The 17,872-nt window shown below is 40.0% G+C and overlaps 1 protein-coding gene across 1 annotated transcript in view; it reads left to right on the top strand.

Moving 5' to 3' along the window:
* The window catches only part of LOC136863716 (uncharacterized), a 769,999-nt gene extending 752,394 nt beyond the window's left edge, over positions 1-17,605 (top strand). Inside the window, exon 16 of the mRNA XM_067140074.2 lies at positions 17,465-17,605. Within this exon, the coding sequence (XP_066996175.2) occupies positions 17,465-17,605 (141 nt within the window). The remainder of the gene's footprint in view (positions 1-17,464) is intronic.
* Positions 17,606-17,872: the final 267 nt, after the last annotated feature.

Here is a 17,872-nt window from a genome sequence, read left to right as displayed (position 1 = left end):
TAAGTATACATCTATTAAATTACTTAATTCTATTCCTTTCTTTACAATACTTCTACAGTTCAACACTAACATTTCTGTCATCCCTACTTGACTTCCAGATCCCTGTAACCATATCACCGCTCCCTAGACTACACCATTTCCCTGAACGTCCTTCCCTATTACACTTACAAACAAATTTGCTAACTTATATATACCACTGCGGTTTAAGTGAAGGCCACCTGAGGGCAGATCCCTATCTCCTACCCACCCATTAGGATCTAGAAATCTCACTCCCAGTTTCCCACATACCCACTCCATAGTCTCATTTAAATCCCCAGTTACCCTCCAGCCATTATCCCTCCTACACTGTATCCCACTGATAACAATCTCCGCTTCCTTAAACTTCACCTACCGAGCTCGATAGCTGCAGTCGCTTAAGTGCGGCCAGTATCCAGTATTCGGGAGATAGTAGGTCCGAACCCCACTGTCGGCAGCCCTGAAGATGGTTTTCCGTGGTTTCCCATTTTCACACCAGGCAAATGCTGGGGCTGTACCTTAATTCAGGCCAAGGCCGCTTCCTTCCCACCCCTAGCCCTCTCCTGTCCCATCGTCACAATAAGACCTATCTGTGTCGGTGCGACGTAAAGCAACTAGCAAGGAAAAACTTCACCCGTGCTGCATTTACCAGTTCTCACACATCCCCAACTATGTTGGTACAGTACTTATACCAGCTTGCCTTACGTTGCTGGGACCAACACTACCACCTTCTCCTTCCCCTCCTCCTTTTCTTCTACTTTCCTCAACATCTACCTCAACCTAATTCCTGGATAACACTCTACCCTGGTTCCCATACCTCCACACACTTTCCCCACATGTCTAACAATGGAATCCCCCATGACCAGAGCCTCAACCCTACCCACCGTATTTGCTCACCTCCCCTCCTGGTCAGCCCTATCTTTCCTGACAACTGCAGAGGCTACTTCCTTCTCTCTTTTCTCACTCCCATGACCCTGTTCCACCTGTCTTTTCCTATCCTCTACTCTAGATTCCCCTTTCCTCCTACTTCCACACATTTCAGCAACAGTTCCCTGTTTCTCATCCTCCCTCTGTTTTTCTACCTGCAATGACTCGTACCGATTTCTCACAGACACCTGACCTGAATTCTGATCCTGAATAGAGCCCTTAGCCTGCAATCTCCTTCCCCTTAGAACATTAGACCACCTGTCTTCTACAATTTCCCCCTTTCCTTCCCATCCCTCTTTTACACCTTCTCTATCCTGTACATTGTTTGAGGGAGGCCTACCTTCATTCCTGTCTTCTGAGAGAATCCTAATTATCTCCCTCAAACTCTCCAACTCCTCCCTCAAACTCCTCAATGCCTCGCCACACCCACAGTTCTTACACTTGCACTCCTTAGCCATTCTTTACGGAAAAATGATAAGAAAAGGAAAAATAAAATAACGTAGTATGTACAAAAACAATGAAAAGTAAGAAATATAGTCTAGGAGGATAGTACACGAAGATCACACGACAATAAGGTAACTAATATACCATTATACTACAATACTACTTAGTCGTAATCTATTTTTATCCTACAACACCACATTAGGATAAAACTTCCGTTAATTACTGAATACCGAATGGAATAGACAAGAATTACACAATTCTGAACTGCAGTTAAGCCTATCCTAATCACAACTACAGAATTCTAGTAAGAGAATTTCTACGAATACCTCTACTATACTACACAAATATTCTACAATAATAGAATAAACACGCTAATTTCTAATAAGATATTACTCGTATACTACTGTAAAGTACACTACCATAATTTTAAACCACGCTTAGATGCATCCTAATTACAATAACGTATGTTAGTACTAAGCTAAAATAGAAATGAAAATTGCAAGTTTGAAATTTGCAAGAACTACTCAAAGATTACCAACAAAGCTGAAAGCTTAGACAGATTTTTATTAGTGCTATGCTCTAATAGATACGAGCGAAGGATACACATGAATACAGCAGGCAAGATACGATACTATCTAAATATACCTATCTACAGTACAATTTTCAACTGAAATGTGCTTAAATGATTTTAACCACTGGTGGATTATTATCATTTTTCCCACTACGCGGGACGGAGAACAAAAGTGTCCTTAAATGATGAAAAATAAGAGGCTGTCTACAATAATTTCTGTCAAAACTACGTCGGGGGCTTGAACTGCATTATTACTGGGATATAGGAATTTGATTATTAACTTTTACTCGATGAATAAACGAAGGTTCAAAGTACAAAGTAAGCCGGAACTTAGACTACAAATTATCAGGATAAAGTAATCTGATGTATGTATTTGTTTGCACAACTACCATGTGCATGTACTCTTTGATCTCGTCGGAATTCAGCAACAATCGTCAACAATCCAAAGGCTGTTGAGTACACTACTTATCCAGTGAAATACCGTGTATTCTCTTTAACTTCTTTTTAAATCGAAGTTTACAGGCGTATCGTGTTATTTATTTTAATAAATTACTAGCAATTGTACCCGTGCTTCGCTACGGTATTCCAGATTGTATACGGATATCGAAGTAAATTACTGTACATGAAGCTAATAATAATTTTTATATTGCATGTAAATTGGCGTTATCCGAGAAAAAGCATACGGAGGTCCGCAGACGATGTTTCCAATGTAAAGTGCGAGTTGTGGAGTTGTGATGATAACGACAGGTGCACTTGTCTACCACAATTTATTATGTTTTAGAAACGTTGAATAGGGTGAAATTTGTGTAAGATTTTCACACAGTGCATTACTTGTCAGATATTTATGCGACAGCTTCAAACATAGAATTTGGCTCACATATGGGTACTGGGTGGGCCAATATTCGTGTAGAAGTTGATGATCCCATCTTTCCTATAAGTGAATGAAACCATCAATTGTACGTGTACAAAGTGCAAAATTTAGGTAAATCCAGAAATAGAGAAAAATGTAATGTATAAGGGATAGAGATACGACAAAAGGTCATAGGACCGAAGTTGTAGATCACTCCAAATTGAACGGAGATTGTGCCATCCGTTTTGTGATACGACTTACCGTTTAGCCACGAAATACATCGTAAGGAAGGACTGCACCGTCATTAAAATTGCCTCCATATTTCGATATTTTTCGGGGGTAAAAAATAAAATGTTTTAACATCTCTTAAATTTTCCGTCTGTTACATGCTAAAATTTGCAAAATTTCAATTTTCTAACTTTTCTGGGAGATTGTGCTGCGATCTTGATATGGGGGAGTGGGTTAAAAATTAGGACTTTAAGGAAACTTTTAAGCCCCTAAAACCTGTAGGTTCTGGATAAATATCACCGACTGTGTTGTTATGCAGGTTTGAAACTCCCAGCATGTACCCCTCAGAGAATTATGAGAATTTGAGATTTTTCTAGGGATCCTGAAGTCATCAGGTTTTCTGGTACCAAGTTTTAAATTTCTAAGATGCCTAGAATGGTCTCACTAATTTCCGTCTGCTTTCATTTTTATGCCTTAATATTGTATATAGTACAGTATAGATCGCGCCAAACAAACTTCCATTTATTAGTATGGATAATATTTTACCCGCTTCGCTAGTGATTCTAGGGGCGTCTTACTCCCACAGTACGTTTTCCAGGTAGTAGTAAGTCATACTTGAAAGTCATACTGGAACATACACACGTCCATTATCTCGGTCATTTATGACAATTTATTTTTTCACCCTTTCTCACCCCCTATGCCAAAGGGGGCTGAAGTTAGACTTTAAACATCCGGAATGTTACTATTCATCTCAGCGACCCGGAAAACTATCGATTCGACAGTATATTCGATTACTATTATATCTCACTCCCCATTCCCCCACCCTAAAGGGGGCTAAACTTTGAGTTTTAAAAAATCGGAATGTTACTATCCATCTCAACGACCCCGAAAAATATGGATTCGACACTACTTTCGATGATTTGTATATTTCAGTCCGCTTGCACCCCCCCCCGCCCCTAAGGGTTCCTAGGGTGTTTTACCCCCATGTGGTTTATCTCCTGATACTAAAAATTCGGACTGTCACTATTCACCTCAGCGACTATGTATTCGACACTATTATTTCTATATATCATTATTATTTCTATATATCACTCTTCCTTCGCCCCCCACCACGAAGGGGGCTGAACTTGGACTCTAAAAAATTACGGAGTGTCACTGTTCATCTCAGCGACCCCGAAAAGTATGGATTCGACACTATTTTCGATGATTTTTATATCTCAGCCCCTTCACCCCGACCTGCCCCTAAGGGTTCCTGGGCTGTCTTACCCCCACGTGGTTTGTCTCCTGATACTAAAACTCCGGAATGTACAATTCACCTCGGCGACCCCGAAAACTATGTATTCGACACTATTTTCGTTTAATTTTATATATCACTCCCCCTCGCCCCCACCCCAAAGTGGGTTGAACTTGAACTTTTAAAAAAATCCGGGGTGTCACTATTCATATCAGCGACCCTAAAAAGTATGGATTCAACAGTATTTTCGTTAATTTGTTTATCTGACCCCCCTGCCCCCCTCCCCTAAGGGTTCCTGGGCTTTCTTACCCCCACGTTGTTTGTCTCCTGATACTAAAAATCCAGAGTATACAATTCACTTCGGCGACTCCCGAAAACGATGTATTCGACATTAGTTCTGCCGTGTAGTCGATAGACTTGTAACTGTGTAGAACATCGCGTAATTCTTGTAAAAGTTGCTTGTTGAAAGAAATGAATGACATGATATATGATAGCAAGAATGAAGAGGATGAAACCCGGCGCCGGCATATATGCCATTCCTCGCGAATAGCTCAAGACTTAACGTCCCGATCCGACGGACGAATCATCATCAACACCGTCATATGCCCTCCCACCATTTAAGACCAAAAACAGCTTCCTACGTCCTGGACGTAAAATGGCTCCTTGCATATTGTGTTCTCTACCTATCTTATGTACGTTGCCTAGCGACAGCGACTCTATGCATTAATCTTGGTGACAGCACGTTGGATTGTCATATCCCAATGCACGTTTTCCGATGGTTTTTCGTTCATAACTCACCAACAAAAGCGAAAATGAAAATTCCGGCTTCGAGGTGCATTCGGACCGCTTTCCATCTACAGATGTTCAAAATTTCAGATCTCTACGTGCTGTAGATTTTGCTGGGCATCGCGCACAGACAGACAGACAAACACTTCGTTTTATAATATTATAGATTACCTTCATGATAGTTTGGACCGATATCTACACGGAATACCGGCACCGTAAAAGTTGCGGAAGTTACATCTCCTTATGATAATTTGCCTATGTAAGTATTATACCAACGAACCTACAGATATTTAAAAATATTATTTTTGATGCTTGTTGATGCTTGTTGTTTTAAGGGGCCTAACATCGAAGGTCATCGGCCCAGATAATATTTTTAAATTTAATATTATTACCTAAAGTATTTTCTAAACCTAAATTCGAAACAAGGTACACTGAACCTAGAAACCGTAATCTACTGAACAAAAACTAAACTAATTGTTAAAAAATTCAAATAAATATCACTACTCCCAATCTCTACCAACAAGCACTAAACACCAATATATAAATAGCACTAAATGGATCACACACGCAAAAAAAAATTAAACAATTTCAATAGGTTTTAACTACTTTATCACTACAATAATATAAGAACACTCTCAACAGCCGACCATTCACAAGCGCATCTAACAAATCAACAAGCGCATCCAACAAATCAAATTTTGTGCGTAGCAACGGCTACTGAGATTTCCCGTCGTTCTTGGAGTTTCAACCATTTCAGCTGTACGTAATAGGGTGTTATATGTTCATCACGCCTGGCATTTGTCACGTAACTAACAAATGCGTTTGTACCCTCTGTAGTTGTATGGTCAAAGTTTCATATAAGTCGTTGTATACGACTGATCCATAGTCAATTATTGAGAATATAAGACTTTGAACAAGTAGTTTTCGCATGAAAGGTGGTGTACATGACACGTTACGTTTCAAAATATGCATGGATGTCACAACTTTTAATAATAATAATAATAATGTTATTTGTTTTACGTCCCACCATGTCACAACTTTTCTGATCACATTTGACGTATGAACAGACCAGAATAAGGTTCTGTCGAAAATTAGTCCTAGATTGTTGACGGTGTCACTATAACGGATATCTGTATCTAGAATTTTTTATTGCTGGGAGGGATTTGAGATCAAGAGTTTTCGAGAGTTTTGTGTAACCTATGCAAATAAGCTGGGTCTTAGCCACATTTAATTGGAGGTTATGATTTGCGCTCCATTCGATCAATCGAGAGATTTCATGGTTAAAATGCATTATACAAGAATGTGCGTTAGTGGGACTGAAGTGGAAGTAAGCTTGTAAGTCATCTGCATACATGTGAAAGGTACTGCTTTTAAAAACTTCAGAGATGTCATTAATGAAAATAGAAAAACATAAAGGACCGGGGACTGATCCTTGTGGTATGGCTGAAAGGACCCAATGACTAAATAGACACACGGGAAAAGATTATTGGTGTGTTCGAGTTGGTGTCCTGAGTCTAGAAAGTGGCAACTGCAGATGGAGCCAATAAAACCATAATTTTCCTAATCTTGAAAAACAGGGAATTATCTCACAAGTCATGATCAACCGTGCGCGTAGAGGCGCGCGGCTGTGAGCTTGCATCCGGGAGATAGTAGGTTCGAATCCCACTATCGGCAGCCCTGAAGATGGTTTTCCGTGGTTTCCAATTTTCACACCAGGCAAATGCTGGGGCTGTACCTTAATTAAGGCCACGGCCGCTTCCTTCCAACTCCAGGCCTTTCCTATCCCATCGTCGCCATAAGACCTATCTGTGTCGGTGCGACGTAAAGCCCCTAGCAAAAAAAAAAGTCATGATCAAAAGGTTATTCGAAAGTTTCATCATGCTTGTTCCTGTCTCAGTACTAGCAATTTTTCACTTTCCATAAACAATGAGCGCCATTAGGCTTCAGATAAAATTGTTCAGAAAAGAAGGGTTCATAAACTTGTCGCTATCCTTATCGGACAACTTAGCAGTGAGTGTAAATAGAAGTTAACACAAACAACTTAAAACTGAGTCGTTTCGAGCTGCACCATCTCCACTGGCAAATGGCGAACCAGGTCCATATCCTCTGAACACAGGCGAAAGCCCTAAACCCAGGTGGCGAACCGAACAAATATTTTCTAAAAACCTGATGGAAGACCAAGATCATCACGAACTTCGTTTGTTAATCTCCACACACAGGCAAATAAACGGCAACTTGGTTCGCGCGAATCGAGATCGGTAAACCAGGTTTCCACGTGTGTAGGGCGCTTAAGTAGTTGCATTACGAACATGGACATTTAACCCTCGTAGTTCATGACAATGTTACTGGAGAAAGTATACATATATGGCACGAACCTCATTTTGGAGAAGTAAAATTCAAAACGAAACTCAAAGAGGAAGAGCATGTCGAAACACTATCTCTGAAAAGACGTAGAACCAGTGGTATCCGGACATTCCGTACCATTTGATTTTTGAGGACATTTCGTACCACCTAGGTCGTCATCTATCTGCGACGGTTTTCCCGTAATTTTAATAGTTGCCCGTTAAACTATACTTATCACTTGTGTTTTCGTAGATATCATAAAAAAGTCGAATTTTTTAGTATAAATCCTTAAACAAAACAATACGAGAGAAATATACATTGTGTTAGGGCGCAATGTGCCTGACGAGCACAAGGATGGATAATATTTCTAAACTACTGCATTATTTCATTGTCAAGTAAGTAAAATAAAAGATTCTGATGCACTGGCCGATATGTGCCGGAAGGTCACGCGGAGACAGGAAACTACTGAAAGGTGTAAATAGCTAGGTCCCCGAGAATGACGAATACGAAATAAAAATGAGCACGTGCGCCAATCATGTCAGTTGTGTCTAACGGAAGTTTAACATCAGTAGTGGTCACACCGTGCGGAGTCTTCTGAGGTACGGAATGTCCCCTCCCAAATGTTTTAAAGTCATTAACTGATATTTCGCAGGTAATCAGCCGGTCAAGTGGTACGAAATGTCCGATGGTACGATATGTTCGTGGTACGAAATGTCCTAGAACCAGAACCAGTACGACCAAGGCTTGCTTGAGGCAAATAACAGATAAACCTGTTGCAATTAATGGAAATAAGAAGAAAGATCTCATTTGTCTGCTCCCTCTATTACCCACCGTGTTTCATTAGTTTTACCACAATTTACATATTTCTAGCAAATAATGAGATGCACACCTTGAGTTGGTAGAATTTTGTGATTAGAATGGCATAGTCCTAGTAGCAGCAAATATTGGTAAAATTTACTTGACAGTGATGTCTGTATGTACTGTTGAGGTTATTTTTAATGTTATAACAGAACATTAAATGTGAACTATAATGAGAGGCCAACAACGTAAGTCAGTGCTAACTTCTGCACAAAATCACTAAAATTTATTTGTAAAACCTAACATTCATTTTTGATATTGTGTTTACATATATTTGCTGTATCTGAAGAAGACCAATATGTTATACAGTACATGTACCTTTGACCTTTTATTTCCTTGTAGTCATTAGAAAAGTTTGTCTCCTGAATAGTTGCACTTTCTGACTTACTGCCGGCAGCGAATCATAGAATAGCTCCGGGAAGCTGACCCATTAATTCGTTCACTGAAATTGGCTACTGATGATGTAATGCGCATAGCACAGGTTCGTGCAGTGTCAGATTTTCTAAAACCTGTCGATCACTGATCAGCCTGCGCGAGAACTATCACCGTGGACACGGTCTATACACGCGTGCGCGAGCAATGCCATGCCTCTGTGTTGAGACTTTTCTATCGCTAAATTTCTTATATTTGATTCTTCAAGACGTACAGTATGAAAGAGAGATATTATTTCCCCCAAAAAATATCCAGCTTCATTAAAGGAAGCCGTTAATTTCTGACGTGTTCGAACTTTCACTCGAGCGTGATACTGATAAATATGACGACGTTTTCCATCATAGTCAAACTCGTCAATGCCAGTGATTGGTCTCTCTCTCAGTGGCGTATACTGAGGGCTACCAAGGCTATCAGTGAAGCCCAAACCTCAATTGAGAATGATGGAAGTATAAAGCACTTTATAATGTAAGCATCTGACACATTGTTCCATTTACAAAACTCGAAAGCAGTGAGAAAAACCGTCGCACATATTTCTGAGAGCAAGCCATCGGAGACTGACATTGCAGCTCAGACTCTCGTCCCTCTCCCCTCGACCACCCTATACGGCTTGCTGCTGTATAACGGACAGGAGTGGGGACCGGTGGGGGTGAGGGGGGATACGTGTGCTAGGCTTCTGTCCGTCAGATTCCGGTGAAACTCTTATGGGGCTTATGGTTCCAATCTGTAGCTAGCTTCAGGTAGTTCCAGTCCTAATTTTTAGATGGCGCTGGAGGTCATTCACAACGTGTAGATAGTTGTAGGAAGGTTCTGTAGATGGCACGCATGTGTGCATGAAAAGAGCGATTTTTGTAATTAAAGACTGTTTGCCTCGAATGAAGTATTTCAAGTCTAACCTCATTCAGTGGGCGCTTATGACAAAGAATCAGTCGTATAACGTCAAGTATTATGGAGATAATATTGCTGGATTGCATTCAATCCTACTTCACCCAATCGATTAACTTTGTTCGAACTAATATCGATTTTAAGCTATAGTTCCCATGATGCTACGGTATTTGTGTTGTTTGAATTTCAAGTGCCCAAATGTATGTGCTGTAAATCTTTGTTCCTTGTGCTTGTTTATTAGAAATATATCTTCGCCAGTCCTCCTGAAATCCTGTATTTCCTGTTTGAGTACACCTCAGGGGCTGTAAGCTGAATGGTTCTATTAATGTATTTATATATGTTTCCTGTCACAGTGCACTTAATTCTGTTATTTTTATTTTCATGTGGTAAACTGGTATACTGATATGATACCTACCCATATCTTGCATATGCTATGCTTTGCTATCTTGCTTTTGAAGGAATTCATTATTTGTCATAATATCAGCTTAGTGGTAATGTGTCAATTATCCATTTCAGTAACATAGTAATTACAAGGGGCCATCTATCTTGGCACCAGCATTTATTATTGACTTTCATCTCTATCCTATTATATCCTCAGATCGCCACTGCTAAATATCAACCATGCGTTATCCATCAGCTCATTATCATCATTTAGGACATAGCAAGTACCTGGAATATATAAAAATATATTAATTATAATGTATTACGAATGGAAATAATAGAACTGCGTTATAATCGTCATAGTAGGTGAGTGTGCTGAAGGAGAGGTGCGGGTGGGGGTGGGGGGGGTTGCAGGATAGAAGGTGGAGGGTGGGCGGGAGGGAGGGTTTGTGGTGAGCATAACCGGATGTGTGTCACTACGGCGGAAGTAACTTCTCTGTGCTATCTGTTGATAATAATAGTAAGGTATTGCACACATTGCGCATTGCGGCGCAATCTCTGATTGCGGACTGAGACTACAAGGGATCATCTGTCTTGGAACCAACATTTGATATTGACTTTCATCTATATCATATTATATCCTCAGATCGCTACTGCTAACTATCAACCATGCGTTACTCGCCGTAACGAAAATCCACAGCCTGTTTCCAGACATTCGTCCGGGTCAGAAATGCAATGAATGAAGCTCCCATCTAGCGGCGAAGATAGGAATTGTGCCGGCTGCAGAAGCCTGTCGCACTCCTCTGAGACAATGATTAATGACTGACAGATGAAATGAAATGATATTGGAGAGTGTTGCTGGAAAGCCTCCGCTTTGTCCAGCACAAATCTCACATGGAGTGACCGGGATTTGAACCACGGAACCCAGCGGTGAAAGGCCGGCGCGCAGCCGCCTGTGCCGCGGAGGCTACACTTCCTCACCTCATACTGCTAGAATGAAATGCACCTTTCAGGTTTGGTGTTCTCTTTTATTGGTTGGAATCGAACCCGTGATCATGGATCAGACACCACCATTGATCTCCCGAGGAAGCTAATTAACCAGTGAACGATGGGTACGACCGCAGTAAAATTCAACATTTTTATTTAACATACATACGTACATACATACATACATGCATACATACATACATACATACATACATACATACATACATACATACATACATACATACATACATACATACATACATACATTATCATTATAGACTGTTATGCCTTTCAGCGTTCAGTCTGCAAGCCTCTGAGAATTTACTAAACGTCGCCACAATCCTCGATTTGCAACTAGTGTTGTGGCCTCGTTTAGTTCTATACCTCTTATCTTTAAACTAGCGAATGTACCCGTGCTTCGCTACGGTATTCTACATTGTATTCGAATATCGAAGTAAATAGTGTGCATGCAGTAAATAAGATTGTTTTAAAATTGCATGTCTCTTAGCGTTATCCGAGAAAGAGCATGGGGAGGTCCCCGTACGTTGTTTCCAATGTAAAGTGTTTGTTATGGATTTGTGATATAACGGCAGGCTCACTTGCCTACTGCCATTCACAATCGAGTTGGGAAGTTTACATTATAATTGCAGGCCCCATTGCCTACTGTGCGGACAGAATCGATTTGGGGAGTTTTCGTTAAAATGGCAGCCCCCCTTTCCTACTTCCAGACAGATTACAGTTTTTATTATAATGGCAGGCAATTACCCCACTATCACTCGAAATTGAGTTGTGCAGTTATCATTATAATGTCAGGCCCATTTTCCTACTTCCAGCCAGCTTACACCATGTTGGTGAGTTTCCATCAAAATAGCAGGCTATTATGCCTAATGCCAGTCACATTTTAGATGAGGACATTTCTTTATAATGGCGGGCACCCTTGCCTACTGCCAAACACAATCGGGTAGGGGAGTTTTAAACAAAACTGCATGCTCACTTGCCTTCTGCAAGTCAAATCGAGAAGTGAACTATTCATTACAATTGTAGACCTTCCTTACTAATGACAGTTACACAGGAGTTGGAGAAGGAACCCTTTCATACTGCCAGTCAAAGTCGGTGTGGGGAGTACTGATTACAATAGCAGACCCACCCTTTCTCGATCGCTACAAATCGACATCAGTGAATATATATAGATCGACATACGAAAGTATATGCGTGTTTACAATATTGAAGACCTTCATTTACAGATTAACTGCTACTAAACGTACGTCATATCGACAAAGGATTATACCATAAGACACGCCGGATTTAGTGGCCTAAATGCCTGGTCCTATGATATGTCATCTATTCTTGGGTCAGATTGAGTTAGAAACGTGGAACAGGGTAACGTTCTTGTAAGATTATCTCACATTACATTACTTTTCGGATAATTATGTGGCAGCTAGATACATAGCATTTGGCTCACATGTGGCTACTGGGTGGGCAAATTTTCGTGAAGAGTTTGATGATTCTGTATTTCATATAAGTAATCGAAGGTATGAATTATGCATGTGAAAATTCCAAATTGACTTAACATCCATTAATAGAGAAAAATCAAACGTAAAAGGGATACAGATACGGCAAAAAGTCATAAGACCAAGGTTGTAGATCATTCAAAATTGAACGGTGATTGTGCAATCTGTTATGTGATAGGAATTTCCGAAGGTCTGCACCATCATTAAAATTGCCTGCATGTTTCGATATTCTTCGGGGATAAAAAGTGAAAAATTTAATGATCTTGGATGTTTTCCGTTCGTTACAGGCTAAAACGTATAATTTTGTCAAATTTCAATTATCTTCTTTTTCTTCTAGCAGATTATGCCGCAATCTGGATTTTGGGCGAGGCGGGTAAAAATTAGGACTTTCAGGAAGCTAAACCAAAAATTATGCAGATGGTCATTATTACCCCTTAAACGGAAAGCTGTACGAAAATTTCGCCAAAATAGTCAGTGTAGAGGCACACAGTCGTTACGATTTGATTTATATAGATAAGGAATCTGCTCCATGTAAAACACCTTTTTGGTTATGTCCGCTGGACTTAACCTGCAAAACTGACCATTCATGATATCTCCCTTATTAATCCTCCTGACGAAAAAATGCACATGAAAAAAAGGTTTAGAGGTGGAATTCCATCACGTTTGGTCGATTTCCAGTCAGGTTGGTCTTGTTCTGTATATATTGTGGAAGAGTAAAATCACCATTTCGGTTCTCTATAAACCGCCAGTCCATTCCGGAACATGAAATGTTATTTACGTTTAAAACCTACCTTTGGACAGGTGGATGCTAAATATGAATTTTGGTTCGAATGTCTTCAGTAGTTTTCAAGTTGTAAGGAATACGCTTTACACGCACCCGCTCGTGAGTTAAGTCCGATGGGACTTGTACAAAAAAACGGTCCGTTAATGATATCTCCCTTATTAATCCTCGTATCGAAATTATGCACATGAGAAAAAAGGTTTAGAAATTAATTTCTACCAAGGCAGGTAGATTTAAATTAACGTTGGTTGTGTATATTTTGTGGAAGTGCAAAATCACTGTTTCGGTTTCGTATAAACCCCCAGTCAGTTCAGGGATTTAGAAACAATATTTGCCCTAAAACCTATCAAGGACAGGTGTATTCTAAATATGAGTCTTGGTGGAAATACATCCAGTAGTTTGTAGCACTCGCGTACATACGGCGTAATTAAGGAAGAAAATAATACAGTTAAGAAAGTTGAAAGTAATAGAAAATGGATTATAACTGAGGACAGCCGGATAACGACAAATATGTAAATGCCAAGTTAATGTATCGGAAAATCAAATGCCACTCAATAAATTATGCTAGTGTGAGTTATGGATATAATAAAGCGGTAACAGAGAAGAAATTTAGGTCCAGTGATTCCTAGGTAAACAAATAATAAGATGACTAATGGTGTTATTACTTAATCTATTCGAAGGCGGTTATAACATCCAACGATATTCCGCCAATATCCCGCAGATAGGCCGATTGACGCCTCTCTTGCCTTCTACCCAAGGAACAACCACGAATTTAAAAGCATGATGAGGAAAATGACAATACGTTACTTCCCTGCTGGCATGCAGTCAGAGACGTTGCCATGGTAACCTGTAGGTTCGTTGTCGGTCTGTCGGTCACTCAACGCAGAGCATGGTACCAGCAGAAAATTGTAAATTTCTCCGTCATGTAAAGAGTAAGGTAAATTATGAACATAACGAAAGTTGTTTATAATGAAGAGACGTTTCACGTACGGTAAACGAAGTTTACAGAAAATCAATAGTATAAGAGAAAATGGTGGAAGAACCATTCTGGTTTTCCTATAAACCCCCGTCTGTTCAAAGATTTTAAAATGATAAGCATATCGAACCCTTCCCCGGGATGAGTATACTCTAAATATGAAATTTGGTTGAGATATATCCAGCCGTTTCGACGTGATGGTGGAAAAACCATTCTGGTTTTCCTATAAACCCCCCGTGTATTCAAAGATTTCAAAATGATATGCATATCGAAACCTTCCCCGGGAGGAATACACTCTAAATATGAAGTTTGGTTGAGATCTATCCAGCTGTTTCGATGTGATGGTGGAAAAACCATTCTGGTTTTCCTATAAACCCCCCGTGTATTCAAAGATTTTAAAATGATATGCATATCGAAACCTTCCCCGGGATGAGTATACTCTAAATATGAAATTTGGTTGAGATATATCCAGCCGTTTCGACGTGATGGTGGAAGAACCATTCTGGTTTTCCTATAAAGCCCCCGTGTACTCAAAGATTTTAAAATGATATGCATATCAAAACCTTCCCCGGGATGAGTATACTCTAAATATGAAATTTGGTTGAGATCTATCCAGCCGTTTCGACGTGATGGTGGAAAAACCATTCTGGTTTTCCTATAAACCCCCCGTGTATTCAAAGATTTTAAAATGATATGCATATCGAAACCTTCCCCGGGATGAGTATACTCTAAATATGAAGTTTGGTTGAGATCTATCCAGCCGTTTCGACGTGATGGTGGAACAAACAGACAAACAAACAGACACGAACAATTTTATTTATATAGATTGTTAGAAACCGAGTCTAACCATCGTCGTCTTGGTCTCCCTCTACTTCTCTTACCCTCAATAGCAGAGTCCATTATTCTCCTAGGTAACCTATCCTCCTCCATTCGCCTCACATGACACCACCACCGGAGCCGGTTTATGCGTACAGCTTCATCCATCGAGTTCATTCCTAAATTAGCCTTTATCTCCTCATTCCGACTACCCTCCTGCCATTGTTCCCACCTGTTTGTACCAGCAATCATTCTTGCTACTTTCATGTCTGTTACTTCTAACTTATGAATATGATATCCTGAGTCCGCCCAACTTTCGCTCCCGTAAAGCAAAGTGGTCTGAAAACAGACCGATGTAAAGATAGTTTCGTCTGGGAGCTGGCTTCCTTCTTACAGAATACTGCTGATCGCAACTGCGAGCTCACTGCATTAGCTTTACTACACCTTGATTCAATCTCACTTACTATATTACCATCCTGGGAGAATACACAACCTAAATACTTGAAATTATCGACCTGTTCTAGCTTTGTATCACCAATCTGACATTCTATTCTGTTGAATTTCTTACCTACTGACATCAGTTTAGTCTTCGAGAGGCTAATTTTCATACCATACTCATTGCACCTATTTTCAAGTTCCAAGATATTAGACTGCAGGTTTTCGGCACAGTCTGCCATTAAGACCAAGTCGTCCAGCACCGGCCAAACTGCTTACAACCTTTCCACCTAACTGAATCCCTCCCTGCCATTTTATACCTTTCAGCAGATGATCCATGTAAACTACGAACAGCAAAGGTGAAAGATTACAGCCTTGTCTAACCCCTGTAAGTACCCTGAACCAGGAACTCATTCTCATTTAAAAGGAACTCATTTAATAATGATAATAATAATAATAACAATAATAATAATAATGCATGGCATCTGTATAGGCTTGGTGGTGACCTAATTAGGAATGGCGAAGACGTCATAAATAAATATCCAGTCCCCAAAGCCAGATGTTCTAACAGTATGAGGCGGTTGATTCTGAAAACTGAACCGGGGCCATCGGACAAAAGACAAGCATTCTATCCATTTAGCCACAAAGCTGGACTCTAATTTGCTAAACCTTAGGCTACCATCTTCACTGATCAGGGGTTGAGCATTGGCAGTAGCAGAGGCCAGGCCAGTATCTTGTGAAACAGTCTTGACAACACAGCAGGCTACTATGTTGGCTATTGGCTGCAGCTCAAAACGCTGCTTGACGTTCACTAAACCAACCATCGAAAAGGGGTAACCTGAGTCTAGTGGTGGCCCACGTCTTGATTCCAACATACGCCACTGCTCTCTTTATTTCCGGGGCCGATGACCTTTGATGTTTGGCCCCTTAAGACAACAAGCATCAGCATCTTTATTTCTGTGTTTTCCTAGTGTCCTTCATTCATTTTCTTCTCCTTTCGACCGGCCATGCTTATCTGATGTTATTAAAGGAAGCCGTTAATTTCTGACATGTTCGAACTTTCTCTCGAGCGTGATACTGATAAATATGACGACGTACTATATCATAGCCGAACTCGTCAATGCTAGTGACAGGTCTCTCTCTATTTCCGTGGTTTCCTAGTGTCCCTGATTCATTCTCTTCTCCTTTCGACCAGCCGTGCTTAATTGATGTTATCTGTGACACTGTACACTTACGCGGCTAGCCTGTGCAGTTCTTTGTACCACTTTGCTCACGGGTAGACCTATATTATTTGCATATCCCCTTTCAAAATATTACCTGGTGTTCAGAATACATTCTCTATCTTGAGAACTAATAGTTTTTCGGCTTCTTCGAGGTACTTTAAACACTGGACTTGCAATACACGAAATCAAAATACCGGTTTCTTTCTCAGAACAAAACGCTAATAATACCGCTATTCACAACAATCGCGCCCGCTGGAAAAGTTCGTAACAGCGCACCACATGCACTGATGCTCAGAAAAAATACGAATGGGAATGCAGTAGAAATAACCACACCTAAAGAAAAGAACGTCTCCACTATAACGCCGTAGTTATAAAGTTCAAATGATGTCGCCTACATTCTTCAAACATGGTACCTACCAGAATAGAACTCAGCATTATTCATTGTTAACACATCTCATGTTATAATGGAATTGAAGATGTCATAGATCCTCACACTTATCTCTTGTTCTGTTTCTTTCTCATTTTATTTCAGTACGGTATTCCTATCTCGTGAAATTGCTAGAATAATTCATTCATTCATTCATTCATTAGTGTTATTTGCATTACGTCCCACTAACTACATTGTTATGGTTTTCGGATACGTTTAATTGCTGGAAAATATCTTCCCACTCATTATGATTGATAATACTACAGATTCTGCGGGCTGTCGTATTTGTGTTAAACGAACCGACCCAATACAAACGATTGTTATGATCAAGTAATAATATAAATTTTCTCTTGGCAGGGAAAAGGTCTCATGGAAACCTACTGGCTGACTTGTAAGGATGGAGGAATAGCGCGAGCTGCTGAACTTGATACGCCTTCCTTCTTCGACGACGTACAGCCCGTCTTCATACGACGTCTACGAGATGACTACTACATGTGATCCGAGCCACTTGCTCTAACCTAATTGTGTACAGTTGCCAGCAGGTAAACGGCGAGCATACTGAACCTTATCCCATCGTCCAGTAATATGGGCTATAGGAATTTTATGATACATGATAAATATCATAAATATTGGTCAATGTTGTTAAATAAACAATTATACCTGGTAATATTTTTATATGTAACGTTAAATTAATATTGTATTTAAATGAAATATTCCACCAATTTTTATTGAAAAGACCCAAGCTAAAAATTTAATAACTAAAAC

Source organism: Anabrus simplex, chromosome 2 (genome assembly GCF_040414725.1).
Source record: "Anabrus simplex isolate iqAnaSimp1 chromosome 2, ASM4041472v1, whole genome shotgun sequence".
NCBI lineage: Eukaryota > Metazoa > Arthropoda > Insecta > Orthoptera > Tettigoniidae > Anabrus > Anabrus simplex.
This window is presented reverse-complemented; position numbering and strand designations above follow the sequence as displayed.